Source organism: Macaca thibetana, chromosome 14 (genome assembly GCF_024542745.1).
Source record: "Macaca thibetana thibetana isolate TM-01 chromosome 14, ASM2454274v1, whole genome shotgun sequence".
NCBI classification, from domain to species: domain Eukaryota; kingdom Metazoa; phylum Chordata; class Mammalia; order Primates; family Cercopithecidae; genus Macaca; species Macaca thibetana.
In genome coordinates, this window is record NC_065591.1 from 120,580,661 (window position 1) to 120,599,721 (window position 19,061).

The following is a 19,061-nucleotide window of genomic DNA, read 5'->3' on the forward strand; positions in this document are numbered from 1 at the left end:
TATGAATAGACCTGTTACAAAAAGTTTTAATGAACTAAATGAGTATCTAAAATGTATCATGTGAAAAACTACACTGCTGATTTTTCCATCTATCCCCCAACAAAAACTTCTTTTCCAGCATCTCAGTACTATAAATTCCATCCTTCAGGTGGACGAAGTCAAAAAACTTGAAGCCATTCTTAATACATCTTTATCTCATACTCTTATTACCCATTCATTGACAAAACGGCTGGGTTTATCAGTAAAACTATAGCATCTAACCAATTCTCACCATATGTGCTATCGTCCTGGTTCAAGCTACCATCACTATTTACCTATTAATTGTAACACACAAATTCTCTTTACTTCCTCTTTTGCCTCCTCCTACTCACAGTAACCTGAGACTTAACATTTTAAGTCAGACTGTGTCACTGCTCAGCCAAAAATCCTCCAATGGTTTCTCATCTCACTCAGCACAAAAAGCCTAAGTCTCCATCAATAAAGTACAAGAAACTGCATGATCTGCTTTCCACCCACCCAAACCACTTCTCTGACCTCATTTCTTTCTCATCCAGTTTCAGCCACACTATGCTATTTGTGTGTCTTCCAACTTGTTCTCTAATCCTATGCCACAGCCTGTAACTTGTTCTTCCATTGCCTAAAATGATGTGTTTTCAGATAAACACACTACTCGCTCCCTCACCTCCTTCAGGTCTTTGATCAAACCTCATCTTCCCACAGAGGCCATCTGTGACTACTATATATAATTAGCACCTATCCTTTCACACTGTATTTTTACCACTCTGTAACCCTATTACTCTGCCCACAGACTCTACAACAGTGCCAAATATACAGTATTCACTCAATAAACATTTCCTGAATAAATGAACAAAGCAACAAAATTTGTGTAATGTGTCCTCAGTTCCTTTTCCTTATATAAGTGCTATATATACATATACATGTATATATGAACAATTGTATAAAACTGATTTACCATTGCGCTAAGAGTTTCTTCCCAATCAGGCCGCTCTCGAGGGTGTACATTTCTATGTAGCTCTGGAACAAAATCATCTTCTTCAGAATGTACTGAGGACTTCATCTTCCTAGAGATCAAAACATGAAAGATTCAGATAAGAATTTCCAATTCTATGAAAGCCTTCCAATGATCACAACTGAAAGAGCAGAAAAACTACGAGTCAGATTTGAAGTTTAGCTAAAAGAGCTTAAGTGAATAGCAGTGATCCTTTATTTCTACTCTGGCTTTCAGAGGTCTCTCCTAATGTACCAAACACCTGCTTTTATTCCAGAAGATAAAATAAGGTTTATAGCTAGTTAACCTTTATGGTCCATGGTTATTATATAAAAACTGATTTTTATCAGTTCAACACAATTTGAACCTTGAAAAGATTTGCAACAACAATTAGTTACTCTGAATCAATATTTACAGAACTGTGCTAAGCATTGGTATCATTTCAGAAAAAACAAGAGACACGGTATTTCTGGTTCCAATCAATGGAGCAGAGTGCAACAAATAAGCATTTTCAATGAGAACAACTATGAATGCTGGGCAAAACATATAAAACAACTTATCTGAAGGCAACAGAAAGCAGCCAATACAGATGGGACTTCCAGGGCTACAAACTTTGAGAGAAGGAAAGCCCAATCAAGCAAATTCCACATTTAATCCTTCTTTTTGTATAAGATAATTTTTCAAATCAATCATGGGAAATAGAGACCAAGATAATAACTGCAATCTTAGTGGGATGAGAAGGCAGAGGTTGGAGGCTGGGATTACCAAAGCAGGGAGGAATTCTGGAGGCAAAATACCCCCAAAAAAGACCTAAAAAGAAAGAGCCCAGAAATCTACAGTAAAATTCACCTCAAATTATTAACTGATTCCTAAGCTTACAAATATGTAGGACAGGATGCCAAGAAACCCAAAACAAACCAAACCAAGTAAAGAGGCAAGTAGACATTTTAGCAGCCCATTAATGTTGAGGAGATGGACTGGCAAGCAAGCACTGCCAAGATGGAGGAGCACTGAAAAATCCCTGAGCTCTTAGATGTGACTCTAAAAAAGCCACGCCTTAAGAGTATGGACAAAATAGCAATAGAAAAATTCTAACAAAGCCCCAAACCAAGCCTTAACAGAATCAGAAGCACGGTAAGGAAAATTAACTGTCTTTGGAGGAAAAAACATTCTCCAGACTCTCTGCAGATCTTTCATCCACATTATCTAGTATCCAAAAAACATTATGAGGCACACTCAAAAAAAAACAAGAACTAGTGAAAATTGAGGAAAAAAAGTCAAACCAGAAAGACTCACATTTCATTCAGATCTTAGCATTATCAGAAAGAGACTTTCAAATGGCATTTGTGATTTTCTGCCTATGATGCAGAAAGCTGTAAACAGCATCACTCCTAGCCTAGTATTAATAAATAAAAAAAAAATAGATTATCTGGAAATCCTAACTTCTCTAGGACACAACAGAAAACTCAGGTCTCAGGGCAACCAACTAGTTTACACACTATGGAAACACAAGCCTCTCTGAGATTAGATGGATGACAAGCAGTTACTTTTCTGGAACACAGTATGGGGAGAAGAGGGATACATAAGAATTTAGATAAGTTTTTATCAAGTTGTTAAAAATATTTATGATTTATATGTTCAACTGAATGAAAGTAAAAAATAGGAGAGAAATGATGAATTTCAACAGAGAATTGGAAACCATACAATGAAATGTTTATTCTAAAACTGAAAAATACAGTATCTGAAATTAAGAACTAACTAGACAAATTTAGTGGAACAATAAACATAGCTAAAGAGAGGGTTAGTGAACTGGAACGTAGTTCAGTAGAAAATATCCACATTGAAGAACACAGAGAAAAAAGGAACAGAAAACACACAAAATAATATAAAGGATAAGAGACTTGGTTTAAAAAAAAGATCTCAAATATGTCTAAATTGATGACAGAGATAAGGGAGATAATTTTTTTAAAAAAGAGAATATGACAAAAGCAATATTTGAAAATGAATGCTAAATAGTTTTCAAAACTGATGAAATCATCAAACTAAGGATTCAAAGAAATTCTATAAATCTCAAGCAGAATTTTAAAAAATTAAAACCATAGGTAAATTACAGTCAAACTGCTAAAAAACAAACACAAAGAGAAATTCTTAAAAGCAGCCAGAGAATTTTTTAAAGTTGACTTCCAAGAAGCAATACCAATGTGAGAAGACATTTCAATGGAAAAGAAAACAATGCAATGAACCTTCAGTGTGCTAAAAGAAAAATACTTCCAACCTAGAATCTTCTACCTCACCAAAGTAACCATCTTGAAAGCGGGTAAAACAAATTATTTACAAATGAAAGCTGAAAAAAGTTACCACCAAGAGACCTGCAATAAAAGAAATAGTAAAGAGAATTCCTAATTGAAGAAAACTGATTCAAAAACTGCAGAAACACATGAAAAGAACAAAGGGCAAAAACGGGGAAATATAAGTAAATACTATATAAATACTATATAAACATAAAATAATATCTTATGAAGTTTACAATATATAAACATTAAAAACATAAAGGATAAGAAATGTACATTCAGTCAAACAGTTTAGGATTTCTCTATTGGTTAAGAAGTGAAAAAAGTTCTATTTTATGGAAGACTAAATAAGTCAAAGATATATGTTGCAGTCTCTATAGTGAGCACTAAAAGAATGAGAAATAAATGTATAACTAAAAAGCTGATAGAGGAAAAGAATTTTGAAAAATAAAAAATAATAAAACATACATATTAATCTAAGAGAAGGCAGGAAATAAAGAATAAGATAAGAAATAAAACAAGGCAAATAAAAACAAATATTAAAATGGTAAACTTAAATCCAAGCACATTAATAATTTGGAAAGCAAGCAGACTAGCTGGAAAAGATATGGAGAAATCAGACCTCTCATTCATTATTGGAAGGAATGTAAAATGGCACAGCCACTGTGGAAAAGACTGGCAGTTTCTCAAAATGTTAAACAGAGAATTACCAAATGACCAAGCAATTCTACTCTTGGTATTTAATCAAGAGAAATAAAAATATGTCTACCAAGAACTTGTACATGAATATTCACAGCAATATTATTCATAATAGCCAAAAAGCAGGGACAATCCAAATGCCCAGCAACTGAAAGATAAATAAACAAAATGCACTAGGTACACAAAATAAAATATGTTTCAGTCATTAAAAAAGAATGAAGTGCTGATTCATGCTACCACAGGGATAAACATTGAAAACATTATCCTAAATAAAATGTCAGTTGCAAAAGACCACAAATCATATAATTCTCTATATATGAAATTTTCAGAATAGTCAAGCCCATAGAGATAAAAAGTGTATTAGTTGTTTCCAGAGGCTGGGGAGATGGAGACATGCAGAATTCTACTAACAGGTAAGGGATTTCTTTCTCAAATGTTCTAGAATTAGATAATGGTGGTTTTCGTATAACTTTGTGAATATATTAAAAACCACTAAATTGTACACTTTAAAAGTGAATCACATGGCATGTGATTTCTATTAATTAAAAAAAGTAAATGGACTTGAAGATCCCTATTAAAATACAAAGACTATAAGAATGGATTTAAAAACCAACAACTGCTGGGTGCAGTGGCTCATGCCTATAATCCTAGCACTTCAGGAGGCCAAGATGGGCAAATTACTTGTGCCCAGGAGTTCAAGACCAGACTGGGCAAGACAGTGGGACCCCATCTGTAAAAAAAAAAAAAAAAAATACAAAAATTAGCCAGGTGACCATCAGAGAAATGCAAATCAAAACCACAATGAGGTACCACTCACACCAGTTAGAATGGCGATCATTAAAAAGTCAGGAAACAACAGGTGCTGGAGAGGATGTGGAGAAATAGGAACACTTTTACACTGTTGGTGGGACTGTAAACTAGTACAACCATTGTGGAAGACAGTGTGGCGATTCCTCAAGGATCTAGAACCAGAAATACCGTTTGACCTAGCCATCCCATTACTGGGTATATACCCAAAGGACTTTAAATCATGCTGCTATAAAGACACATGCACATGTTTGTTTATTGTGGCACTATTGACAATAGCAAAGACTTGGAACCAACCCAAATTTCCATCAATGATAGACTGGATTAAGAAAATGTGGCACATATACACCATGGAATACTATGCAGCCATAAAAAAGGATGAGTTCATGTCATTTGTAGGGACATGGATGAAGCTGGAAACCATCATTCTCAGCAAACTATTGCAAGGACAAAAAACCAGACACCGCATGTTCTCACTCATAGGTGAGAACTGAACAATGAGAACACTCGGACACAGGAAGGGTAACATCACACACCAGGGCCTGTCGTGGGGTGGGGGGAGTGGGGAGGGATAGCATTAGGAGATATACCTAATGTGAATGACAAGTTAATGGGTGCAGCACACCAACACGGCACATGTATACATAGGTAACAAACCTGCACGTTGTGCACATGCACCCTAGAACTTATAGTAAAAAAAAAAATTAGCCAGGTGAAATGGTGTACACCTGTGGTCCCAGCAAATCCACAGGCTGAGGTAAGAGGATCACCTGAGCCCAGGAGGTCAACGCTGCAGTGAGCCGTGTTCACACCACTGTACTCCAGCCTGGGTGACAGAGCAGGAACTTGTCTCAAAATAAAAAGCAACAACTATATCCTAAGAGACATACTTTAAATATAACAACACCAAAAGGTAGAAAATGGAAGAATTACAAAAATTGATACCATGTAAACACTAGCCAAACAAGGCTAGTGTAGTTATATTACATCAGGCAAAGTAGACCTTAGGCACAAGGTATTACTAGAGATAAAGGGGGACGTTTCATAAAAGCATCAAATTAACTGGTTAACATAATTTATATGCAATAAACTGTAAACAAAATTTGTATGCAAAAAATAACACAGCTTCAAAATACATAAAGTTGAAAGAACTAAAAAATAGATAAAATTCACAATCACAGTTGCAGACTTTAGCAACTCTCTCTCAATAAGATAGAATAAGCAGACAAAACCATAAGTATATGACTTGAACAATTCAATTTTCCAATGTGAACCTAACACAGGACACTAAACCCAACAACTACAAAACTCTTTTTTTCTTTCACATTCTTTTCAAGCGTGTATGAAACATTTACAAATAGACTAAATGCTAGAAGACCAAGTCTCAACAAATTCAAAAAATTTAAATAATGAATCACATTTTGTGACCACCACAGTACTGCACTAAAAATCAATGACTGAAAGATAACTAGAAATTCCTCTAAGTGTTTGGAAATTAAGAAACACAATACTGAATAACTCATAAATCAAATACAAAAAATCACAATGGAAATTAGAAAGTCTTTTTATGTGAATGATAATGAAAATACAATAGATGAAAATGTGTGGGATACAACTAAAGAGGTGTTTAGCAAAATTCATAGCTCTAAATGCATATTGGAAATGAGACAACTTGAAAAATTAATACTTCTAAGCTTCTCTCACAAGAAGCTAGAAAAACAATAGTAAATTAATTCAAGGAAAGTATCTTAAAATGTTTAAATAACAAATCAATAAAATAGAGAGTAAGTGTATAAAAGAAAAATCCAAAGGTTGATTCTTTAAAAGATTAATAAAATGAACAATCCCTAGAAGTCTGATCAATAAAAAAAATGGAGAATCTACAATAGAGATAATAAAAAGGGAGCCATAAACAGAAAGCCTGTGAACATTAAAAAGATTCTAAGGCCAGGCCGGGCGTGGTGGCTCACGGCTGTAATCCCAGCACTTTGGGAGGCCGAGATGGGCGGATCACGAGGTCAGGAGATGGAGACCATTCTGGCTAACACGGTGAAACCCCATCTCTACTAAAAATACAAAAAATTAGCCGGGCATGGTGGCAGGCGCCTGTAGTCCCAGCTACTCAGGAGACTGAGGCAGGAGAATGGCATGAACCCGGGAGGCGGAGCTTTGCAGTGAGCCGAGATCGCGCCACTGCACTCCAGCCTGGGCCACAGAGTGCGGCTCTGTCTCAAAGAAAGAAAGAAAGAAAGATTCTGAGGCTAACTATGAACATTTTTACTGCAATGTAGTTGAGAATTTAATTGAAATGAACAAATCCTCTGAAGAACACAATTCACCAAAACTGAAACAATAAACAAAAAAATTTGTACAGTCCTACAGCTATTAAACAAAATTAATCTGTAAAGAAACTCCAAGCCCAAATGAATTCACTGAATTCTTTTAAACATACAAGCAAAAAATAACAATTGTATAAACATTCTTCCAAAGTATAAAAATAAAAGGAACACTTCCCAATCTATCCTATAAGGCCAAGTCAGATTTTACAGCAAAAGCTAGACATTACTAGAAGAGAAAATTATAGGTTGATACAATGAACATAGTTATAAAACTCCTAAACAAAATATAAAATCAAACCCAGTAATATACAAAAAGGATAGTGACCGAATGAGTTTTAGTTCAAAATGCAAATTGATTTAACATTCTAAAATCAAGCCCTGTAATTGACCACACTATTAAAGGGAAATATATATATAAAATTTCTAATTTCTTCTTAAAAAAAAAAAAAAAAAAAGGATACATATGCAGAACGTGCAGGTTTGTTACATAGGTATACATGTGCCATGGTGGTTTGCTGCATCTGCTGACTCGTCCTCTACGTTCCCTCCCCTCACCCTCCACCCCCCAACTGGCCCCGATCTGTGTTGTTCCCCTCTGTGTCCATCTGTCCTCAATGTTCAACTCCCAATTATGACTGAGAACATGTAGTGTTTGGTTTTCTGTTCCTATGTTAGCTTGCTGAGGATAACAGCTTCTAGCTTTGTCCATGTCCCTGAAAAGGACATGATCTCATTCCTTTTTATGGCTTTATAGTATTCCATGGTACATTTGTACCACATTTCTTTATCCAGTCTATCATTGATGGCCATTTGGGTTGGTTCCATGTCTCTGCTGTTGTAAATAGTGCTGCAATAAACATATGTGTGCAAGTGCCTTTATATTAGAATGATTTATATTCCTTTGGGTAATGGAATTGCTAGGTCAAATGTTATTTCTGGTTCTAGATCCTTGAGGAATTGCCATAGTGTCTTCCACAAGGATTGAACTAATTTACATTCCTACCAACAGTGTAAAAGTGTTTCTATTTCTCCACAGCCTCACCAGCATCTATTGTTTCCTGACTTTTTAATAATCGCCATTCTGACTGGTGTGAGATGGTATCTCACTGTGGTTTTGATTTGCATTTCTCTGATGATCAGTTATGTTGAGCTTTTTTTATATGTTGGCCACGTAAATGTCTTCCTTTGAGATGTGTCTGTTCGTATCCTTTGCCAACTTTTTGATGGGGTTGTCTTTTTCTCGTAAATATGTTTGAAGTTCCTTGTAAATTCTGGATATTAGACCTTTGTCAGAGGGGTAGATTGCAAAAATTTTCTCCTATTCTATAGGTTGCCTGTTCACTCTGATGATAGTTTCTTTTGCTGTGGAAAAGGTATTTAGTTTAATTAGATTCCATTTGTCAATTTTGGCTTTTATTGCAATTGTTTTTGGCGTTTTTGTTATGAAGTCTTTGTCCATGCCTATGTCCTGAATGGTACTGCTTAGGTTTTCTTCTATGGTTTGGGGTTTTACCTTTAAGTCTTTAATCCATCTTCAGTTAATTTTTATATAAGGTGAAAGGAAGGGGTCTAGGTTCAGTTTTCTGTATAGGGCTAGCCAGTTTTCCCCGCACCATTTACTGAATAGGAGATCTTTTCCCCATTGTTTCTTTTTGTCAGGTTTGTCGAAGATCAGAGGGTTGTAGATGTGTGGTGTTATTGCTGAGGTCTCTGCTCTGCTCCATTGGTCTATATGTGTTTTGGTAGCCTGCTGTTTTGGTTACTGTAGCCTTGTAGTATAGTTTGAAGTCAAGTAGCGTGATGCCTCCAGCTTTGTTCTTTTTGCTTAGGAGTGTCTTGGCTATATGGAGTCTTCTTTGATTTCATATGAAATTTAAAATAGTTTTTTCTAATTCTGTAAAGAATGTCAATGGTAGTTTGATGCGAATAGCATTGAATCTATAAATTACTTCGGGCAATATGGTCATTTTCACAATATTGATTCCTCCCAACCATGAGGATAGCATGTTTTTCTATTTATTTGTGTCATCTCTTACTTCCTTGAGCAGTGGTTTGCAGTTCTCCTTGAAGAGGCCCTTAACATCCCTTGATAGCTGTATTCCTAGGTATTTTATTCTCTTTGTAGCAACTGTGAATGGGAGTTCATTCATGATTTGGCTCTCTGCTCGGCTATTGTTGATATAAAGGAATGCTTGGGATTTTTACACATTCATTTTGTATCCTGAGACTGCTGAAGCTCCTTATCAGTTCAAGGAGCTTTTGGGCTAAGATGACTGGGTTTTCTAAATATAAAATCATGTCACCTGCAAACAGAGACAACTTGACTTCCTCTCTTCCTATCTGAATAATCTTTATTTCTTTCTCTTGCCTGACTTCCCTGGCCAGAACTTCCAATACTATGTTGAATAGGAGTGGTTAGAGAGGGCACCATTGTCTTGTACTGGTTTTCAAAGAGAATGCTTCCATCTTTTGTACATTCAATATGATACTGGCTGTGGGTTCAATATGATACTGACTCTTATTGTTTTGAAATATGTCCCATCAGTATCTAGTTTATTGAGAGTTTTTAACATGAAGGGATGTTGAATTTTATCAAAGGCCTTTTCTGCATCTGTTGAGATAATTATGTGGTTTTGTTTTTGGTTCCTAAGTCTACAGAACTCTCTACCCCAAAACAACAGAATATACATTCTTCTCAGTGCCACATGGCACTTATTCTAAAAATGACTACAATTAATAATTTGAAGTAAACAGTCCTCAGCAAATGCAAAAGAACTGACATCACAACAAACAATCTCTCAGACCACAATGCAATCACATTAGAACTCAAGATTAAGAAACTCACTCAAAACCACACAATTTCATGGAAATTGAACAACCTGCTCCTGAATGACCCCTGGGTAAATAAGGAAATTGAGCCAGAAATCAGGAAGTTCTTTGAAACAAATGAGAACAAATAGAGACAACATACCAGAATATCTGGAACACAGCTAAAGCAGTGTTAAGAGGGAAATGTATAGCACTAAATGCGCACATCAGAAAGCTAGAAAGATCTTAAATGGACACCCGAACATCACAATTAAAAGAGCTAGAGAGGCAACAGCAAACTAATCCAAAAGCTAGCAAAACACAAGAAATAACTAAGATCAGAGAAAAAATGAAGGAGATAGAGACATGAAAACCCCTCCAAAAAAAATCAAGGAATCCAGGGGCTGTTTTTTTGAAAATAAACAAACAAACAACAACAACAACAAAAACTAGCTAGACTAATAAAGAAGAGAGAGAAGAATCAAATAGACACAATAAAAAATGTTTAGGGACACCACTGACCCCACAGAAATACAAACTACCATCAAAGAATACTATAAACACCTCTACACAAATAAACTAGAAAATCGAGAAGAAATGGATAAATTCCTGGATGTATACACTCTACCAAGACTAAATCAGGAAGAAGTTGAATCCCTGAATAGATCAATAACAAGCTCTGAAATTGAGGCAGTAATTAATAGCCTACCAACCACAAAAAAAAGCCCAGGACCAGATGGATTCACAGCCAAATTCTACCAGAGGTACAAAGAGGAGCTGGTACCATTCCTTCTGAAACTACTCCAAACAATTAAAAAGGAGGGACTCCTCCCTAACTCATTTTACGAAGCCAGCATCATCCTGATACCAAAACCAGAAAGAAACACAACAAAAAAAGAAAACTTGAGGCCAATACCTCTCATGAACATCAATGCAAAAATCCTCAATAAAATACTGGAAAATCAAATCCAGCAGCACATCAAAAAACTTATCTACCACGATCAAGTTGGCTTCATCCCTGGGATGCAAGCCTGGTTCAACATACGCAAATCAATAAATGTAATCCATCACATATAATTTCAATAGGTAAAATTTAATACCTATTCATAAATTCTTTAAAATATTTTAATGAAAATTAATGAAAAACACAAATACAGCTAAGCATCACACTTAACACTGAAATACTGAATGATTTCCCACTGAGATCATGAACAAGACAAGAATGTGGTCTTCTATTCAACACTGTACTTGAGGTCTTATTCACTTGGGGAAAAAAGCAAGAAAAAATGTAAAAATTGGAAAGGAAAACATTTTTCTTTATTTGAAGACATGACATGTAAATAAACAATCTAAAAGACTCTATAAGCAATTTAAAATTAATAAGTTAGCAAGATCACTGGTTTACATGGTCATTATGTAAAAAAACAAGTGTATTTACATATATCACTATATACAATTATTAAGGCAAAAAATATATCAACAACACAAGATATACTTTTAATATTTTTTGTACAATAGACTACTCATAAATAAAAAGGAATTTGCAAAAAGTAGATGAATTTCATAAATGTGCAACAGAAATCAGACATTAGAGTACATGGTATATAATTCTACTGGCATTAAGTTCAAGCTAAATTAATCTACTGTGACAGAAGTCAGAATAATAGTTATCTTTGGGAGAAGTACTGACTAGAAGGGACAAGGGTTTGGCGGTACGGTAGAAATAATCTATACCTTGATTGGGTCGTGTTTATCTGGGTATATATTTGTATAAATTTATCAAGCTATACATTTATGATTTGTAGACTTTACTACATGTGTTATGCCTCAAAGTGTAAAAGTTTATTGGTAAATGTTACACAGTTTAAGAGGTGTAAAAATTATATTTATATACATTATGGGCCATGTAATGATGAATCAACTCCATAAGAAATTTAGTATCCATTTATTTGACTCTCTTGTTCTATGCTTTTAAAATTATGGACAAATTTTATCCTTAAGGTGTCTGAATGTAGTTTCATATCTAACAAAAAAGCTGTAGTTAAGGACTGCCAACCATAAAACCTAAGTAACCTACTGCTGTATTTTTTACCAGAGTTTTCTGTAAAACATCTTCAGATTTAAACCTGAATGCACTCAATGAAAATGAAAAATAGGAGAGAAAACTACTTCTCCCAAATTGAAAGATTATGGGAACCAGCCTCATCATCTTGCTGTTTCCTTCATTAGGAAATTATGTAAATATCTGTCATGTATTCATTTTATTTGCATGAGATTCCTGCTCATAACTTATGAAAAATTACACTTGACAATGCTGAAGTTCCACAGAGAAGTCCAAGCACATTTCTTTCTCAAGACAAATACAGCGTATTGCCCAGGAACTGCCCCTCAGGGACTGTTCACTCCCAGGCATCTCTTTTCTTGGTCCCTGGAATAAATTCCAAGCAGCATGTCTTTCTCTTTTTACTCTTCCGATCTGTTTTTATTTCTTGTTCTTCGCCAAATTTGGTTCCGGTTCTGCAATAGTTACTATCCACTGGTGGCAACAATGGCTGGAAGTCTGTTTTATGGTCAGACCATTTTGATATCTACTCTCTGTCAGCAATGGAGAATTTGGTTTGGTAGTCAATTTTTGTCTGTCTGTGTAGAAATATGCCTCAATTCCACTGGAGGGAACAGCTCTTTCAGACATGTCCTAAGTGCTCAGTTTGGTGTTCTCTACTCATTTTACCCATGGCTGATGATATAAATCTGAGACTACCAGCGTTGTGTGTGCCTGGAACTGATAAAAGCAATTATCTGCTATCATAGGGTGCAACAAATTTTCCTACTTTCAGAGGATATTAATAAATTAGATTGCAAAGCCTCTTAAAATACAGGAACTCTGTTCTGGTTAGCCTATATGGACTAATAATCACTTACATAAATCTAATATTCCCAGAATTCCTATAAAATAAAGAAACTAACTCTCTAACACTGATGGGGACAGTTATATTGGTGGTGACGATGGAACAGAGGTTTGCTGAAGCCAGTTGGAATTCAGTTTTGGTCACTTCCCACTCAAAATGTCTTATATACTATAATTCTTCATAGGTATTACAACCGAATCATACACAAATCAAAAAGGTATATAAAGAAAAATTATTTCCATCCCTGTCTCCAATCTGCCCAATTCCAACCCATTAAATTCTCTACCTGCCCAGGTAATCAATTTCCTATATATTCTTCCAAACTTTATTACTATAGCTGTATATATTTATACATAAATTATTCATACGAATGAAAAAAATACATCCACACAGAGTATAAAAGTAACGTGTAAATATGCTGCTCCTTAGTCGGTTTACACATTGTTGTATACCTTGTTTTCCTCTAACTTTTCCTGGAGACTTTCCATATCAATTCATAGAACTTCTTTGATGTTTTTACAACTATATAATGTTCCCCTGTGTAGCTATTCCATAATTTATTTAACTAATCCCCTACTGATGGATACTTGAATAAATTATTTCCAATCTATTGCTATTACAAACAATGCTACAATAAGTTTATACATTTCTATGTCATTCTATATATGTACAAGTTATCTGAAAAACAAATTTTGAACAGTAAAAAAAATTCTTTTTATATATTAGCCCATTTTTCTATTGGGTTGTTGGACTTTTTCTTAACCATTTTTAGTTCTTTGTATATTAAGATTAATCCTTCATCTGTAATATGAGTTCCAAGTATTTTTCCCAGGTTGTCATTTGTCCTTGCTTATTTTGTTTTTTGTAATGTAGATGTTTTATATTTTATGTAGCCTCATTTCTCAACCCTTTCCTTCATGGCTTTTTTTTTTTTTTAACTGCTTTAAATCATAATTAAAAATGCCTTCCTATTATAGAAAAAAATTGTTTTAATTCTCTATGCTTTCTATTAACTTTTTTGATTTGTTTTGTTTTGAGACAGGGTCTCACTCTGTCACCAGGGCTGGAGTGCAGTGGTGTAATCATAGCTTACTATAGCCTCAAACTCCTGGGCTCAAGAGACCCTCCCATTTCAGTCTCCTGAATACCTGGGACTACAGGCATGTACCACCATGCCAGACTAAGTTTTTAATTTTTCTTTTGTAGTGACAGGGTCTTGCTATGTTGACCAGGCTGTTTTCAAACTCCTGTTCTCAAGGGATCCTGCCACTTTAGCCTCCCAAAATGTTGGGATTACAGGCATGAGTCACTGCACCCAGCCTTCCTTTAAAAATTTTTATGTTTTCATGTAGTACCTTTAAATCTTTGATCATTTTTAATTCATCCTTGGTATGAGGTAGGATTCCTATTTTCTTTATTTCCACAGGTGAATATGCAGTTTCTCCAAAACTATTTACTGAATAGTACATATTATCTCCATTGGCTTTTGAGAAGTCATCTTTACCATACCTAAATGTTCCTACGAATGTGGGTATATTTCTAGGATTTCCATTCTACCCCATAATACCGTCTCTTCATGTCCCACAACCAACGAGTTTTAATTACTGAGACTAAGACTTCACACTACAACATCTGGTTGCAAAAGTCCTCTATATCCACTACCCTTGTTCTTTTTCTTTTACCTACAGTTTCTTGGTTAAATTATTTAGCCAAGATCAATTTAGTTTTTTAAAAAGGATTCTTATCATCACATTAAATTTATAAATTAACTTAAACTAACACCTTTATGGTGCTGTATATTTCCAGTTATGAACAAGGCATATTATTCAACTGTTCCAAACTTCTTTTATGTTCTTCAATGATGTTTTACATTTTTATCATGTAGGTTTTAGAGTTCGTTGTTAAGTTTATTTCTGGTATCTTATCTTCCTTGTTGCTCTTGAAAGTGGCACTTTTTCTTCCATTCTATCTTCTCACTAGTTATTGTTTGATACACTATTTTAAGCCCTGTTTTGCAGATAGGAAAAGTGGAATGCTTGACCATATCTTGGTCATTCCAGATGTGGAAAACTATTTTTTCCTGAAAGACCCCACTCGCCATCCTGAAGAGGACACTGAAGCAGCCATTCACACTCCTAAGACCCACCAAATTGCATGAAAGGCACCATGATTCTACCTCAGTGAATGTTCCCTGCAGAGAAGTTTCCCCTCAAAATCTATGAAAAAAACTTCCCAGTGGACTTCCAGTCCTAGACTGCATATATGTAAGGAAGCAAATCTCTCCAAGTATCTCAAAAATCATTAAGTTAAATAGGAAAAAATAAATCCTTAACAGAATGGTATGGATGGCACCAGAAGGCCAGAGATCAGACTTTGATATACTTCTGAAAGACAAAAAGACTGAAAAACTTAAAGGTAAGTGGGATCATACTAACCTAAAGAGAAAAACAGAAGTTCAAGGGCTATACCCCACCCCTCTCCTCTCCACAACAAGAGAGATGCTTGCCCCCAGGGTACTAACAAAAACTGGAAAATTAACCTGTAAAGAAATTTAACAACTGACCAGAAGGACGAGGGCTCCTAATATGGGTGTGCGCCCCTAAAAGAAGCAAGGCAGAGCCATATGCATCATAGGGCTACTGAAGAAAACACAGTAGGGGAAAGGGCAAAGAAGCGCAGATATTTTGCTTAGCAGTTAAAAGATAGGTTCTGAATAGTCAGAATAAAACAAAACATGTACACTGAATGAATAAAGCTCCAAAGCTCAAGAAGAAAGAAAATAACCTAATATTATACAAATACCTTGTGTTTCTACATCTATATGTGAAGAACCCTTAAAAATAATTTCTCTACTCAAATTGAATTTGAACAATTAAAAAAAGAAGATGAAATTAGTGAGCTAAGAGAACAAGTACAAAAAAAACTTCAATTCACAAAGTAAAATGTAAAAAAAAATATATCGTAAAAGATTAAGGGGACTTAATAGAGGCAAAGGCAATAATAATAGGAAACAACAAAATTTCTTCCCTAACACAAAGGTTTGACTCTGTAGACTGAAAGTCACTAAGTTCCAAACAACTCACTAAGTTCCAAACTAAAGAACTGATAACAAAATATACACAACTAACAATAAAAAAGAAACTCTTAACAAGTATTCAGGCAAAAAGAACATGTTACCTACAAAGAAAAAGAAAAAAACAGATTGGTATTTAAACTTATATACGAAATCAGAGAACATCACCCAGAGAACTTAACTGAGCAAAAATACTGAAGATATTAAGCAAATACAAATGATTCAAAACAGATACATTAAGATAGAATGTGATACAGAGAAGAAGCAACATAAACACTAAACAATGACACAAATAATTAAATCTGAATGAAAAAACAAAAAACATTAAACTGAGGCAGAATGGATGAAAAAGAGTTTCAAAAGTCTCATCCAGAAGTATGAGACTGAGAGGAGGAAGCTGAAGTTTCCTAAAGATCTTACTTTATGAGGAAGAGAAGTAGAGGAGAAAAAAGAACCACGATTTAAAACACAAACACACATACACAGAGAGAGAGAGAAAACCAGAGAGAGAGAGAGAGAGAACGAGAGAGAGAGAGAGAGAAAACCTGGGTGAAAGAAATTATTTTATTTTCAAATACAGAAAATACATGTATGATTATGAGAACATGGAAAGGGAAATTAATCATGAATGTAAAGAAAAGTATAGTGAAACTTCCAAAATTAAGTATCTGGGAAGGTTTTGCTTGCTCTGATTATTACCTTGCTAACCTAGTCACTTGACATGTTTAATTTAAAAAAAAAGAAAATTGACTAATTTATAAATAGAGCTTTAAATGTTTCAGGGATTCCCATTTATTTTTGAAAGTCCCACTGACTATTTAAGGGAGTTTAGTGCCGAAGTGAAATGCAAAAGTTAGAAAAATTAAGTTTGGGTTTAAACTTTTTAACTTTAATTAAACAACCTAATAACCAGGAACTTTTATACAGGTTTATATAGTTTCTGTACTCTAGGGCCTTTCGTGAACATCAAATACTCATACCGATAGATACAAGAAAGGCCCATCTTGGACTCCATCCCAAAGGGCTTAATTACTAAAATACCAAGAAAGCCTTGTACTGGCATGCCCCATGGTTAAGACAGATTCATTTCGCAGATTATGAAGACAGCCTAATGGCTAGCCTCCATTACTGCCTGAAATTTTCTGCGATTAAGGGAGGTTCACATCAGACTCTGCTGATCACTATTAAATTCACTGATGAGAGTATGTTGGGTGAATGTTATACTTAGTGTTAAAAGAGTATTTTAGAAACTTCTACACAGCAAAGAAAACAATCAACAAAGTGAAGAGACAACCCACAGCAAGGGAGAAAATATTTGCAAACTACCCATGGTAGAAAGGATTAATAACCAGAATATATAAGGAATCCAAATAACCAGAAAAAAAATGTAATAATCCAATTTAAAAATGGGCAAAAGATTTGAACAGGCATTTCTCAAAAGACAGCAACAAATGGCAAACAAGCACAGGAAAAAGTGCTCAACATCACTGATCATCAGAGAAATGCAAATCAAAACTACAATGAGATATCATCTCACCCCAGTTAAAATGGCTTATATCCAAAAGAAAGGCAATAAGAAACGCCGGCAAAATGTGAAGAAATGGGAATCCTCACACATTGTTGATAGGAATGTAAATTAGGCAACTACTATGAAGAAAAGTTTGGAGGTTCCTCAAAAAAACTAAAACTAGAGCTACCATATGATCTAGCCACCCCACTGCTGGACATATACCCAAAAGAAAGGAAACCAGTCTACTGAAGAGGATCTGCACTCTCAATTTTCTTGCAGCACTGTTCACAATAGCCAAGATCTGAAAGCAACCTAAGCGTCCATCAACGGATGAATGGATAAAGAAAATGTGGTACTTATACCCAATGGAGTACTATTCAGTCATAAAAATAATGAGATTTAGTCCTTTGCAACAACATGGTTGGAGCTAGAGGTCATTATGTTAAGTGAAATAAGCCAGGCACAGGAAGACAAACATCACATGTTCTCATTTATATGTGTGATCTAAAAATCAAAACAATTGAACTCACGGATGCAGAGAGTAGAAGGATGGTTACCAGAGGCTGGGAAGGGTGGTGGGGGCATAGTGGGGGGTTGGTGGGGATAGTTAATGGGTCCAAAAAGTAGTTAGAGTAAATGAATAAGGCCTAGTATTTGATAGCACAATACGGTGACTATAGTCAATAATAATTTAATTGTACATTGAAAAATAACTAAAATTGTACACTGAAAAAGAACTTTGATTATTTATAAAACAAAGAGTAAATGCTTGCAGGGATGGATACCCCATCATGAGGGGATGGTTACCCCATCTTCCATGATATGATCATTACACACTGTGTGCCTGTATCAAAACATCTCATGTACCCCATAAAAATATACACCCACTAGGAACCCCCCAAAATTAAAAATAATTTTTTAAAATAACATTTTACAGGCTAAAGTAAATCCTAGATGTTTCTTCAAGGTTACAAAGCAATATAAGTTATATCTTTTTGGGCAAAATATACATCTTTTTTGACATCATAAGTAACAGGTTATAAAAGATGAGATGCCTTTGAAAAGCCACACAGTATAAAATGGGTCTAGGTGTGATACTGGTATGGACATACAGTTAATTGGGTTTTTCTGTTTTGTTTTTTTGTGTGTGTTTGTTTGTTTGTTTTAGAGATGGAGTCTCATTCTGTCACCCAGGTTGGAATGCAGTGGCATGATTTCGGCTCACTGCAACCTCTACCTCCCAGGTTCAAGCGATTCTCCTGCCTCAGCCTCCCAAATAGCTGGGATTACAGACACCCACCACCACACCTGGATAATTTTCGTATTTTTAGTAAAAGACAGGGTTTCGCCATGTTGGCCAGGCTGGTCTCAAACTCCTGACCTCAGGTGATCTGCCTGCCTCGGCCTCCCAAAGTGCTAGGATTACAGCTATGAGCCACCAAGACCAATCTCAATTAATTGTTAATATTCCCTCTCTATACTTCTGGGATCATTAAAACTGGCTGGGAAAACTGATATCAAGAATTTGTGCACAAGATAAAAGAACAGGCATAGTAATAAAAACAGGAAATCTTGAAATTGTTTGACGGGCTTCCAGGGAAAATGAGCCATTAAAA

At 35.1% G+C, this 19,061-nt stretch overlaps 1 protein-coding gene across 7 annotated transcripts in view; it reads right to left on the bottom strand.

The window, feature by feature from the left end:
* Positions 1-19,061, bottom strand: part of ARHGAP32 (Rho GTPase activating protein 32) — a 308,498-nt gene that overhangs the window by 197,687 nt on the left and 91,750 nt on the right. For 4 of the 7 annotated variants that reach the window (XM_050755922.1, XM_050755919.1, XM_050755917.1 and 1 more), the window contains exon 2: positions 974-1,082. In XM_050755922.1, coding sequence (XP_050611879.1) covers positions 974-1,078 — 105 coding nt within the window. In that variant the 5' untranslated portion in view covers positions 1,079-1,082. Of the gene's footprint in view, positions 1-973; positions 1,083-5,534; positions 6,337-19,061 lie in introns of those variants that run through there. The other 3 variants (XM_050755920.1, XM_050755921.1, XM_050755918.1) reach the window with 3 other exon arrangements.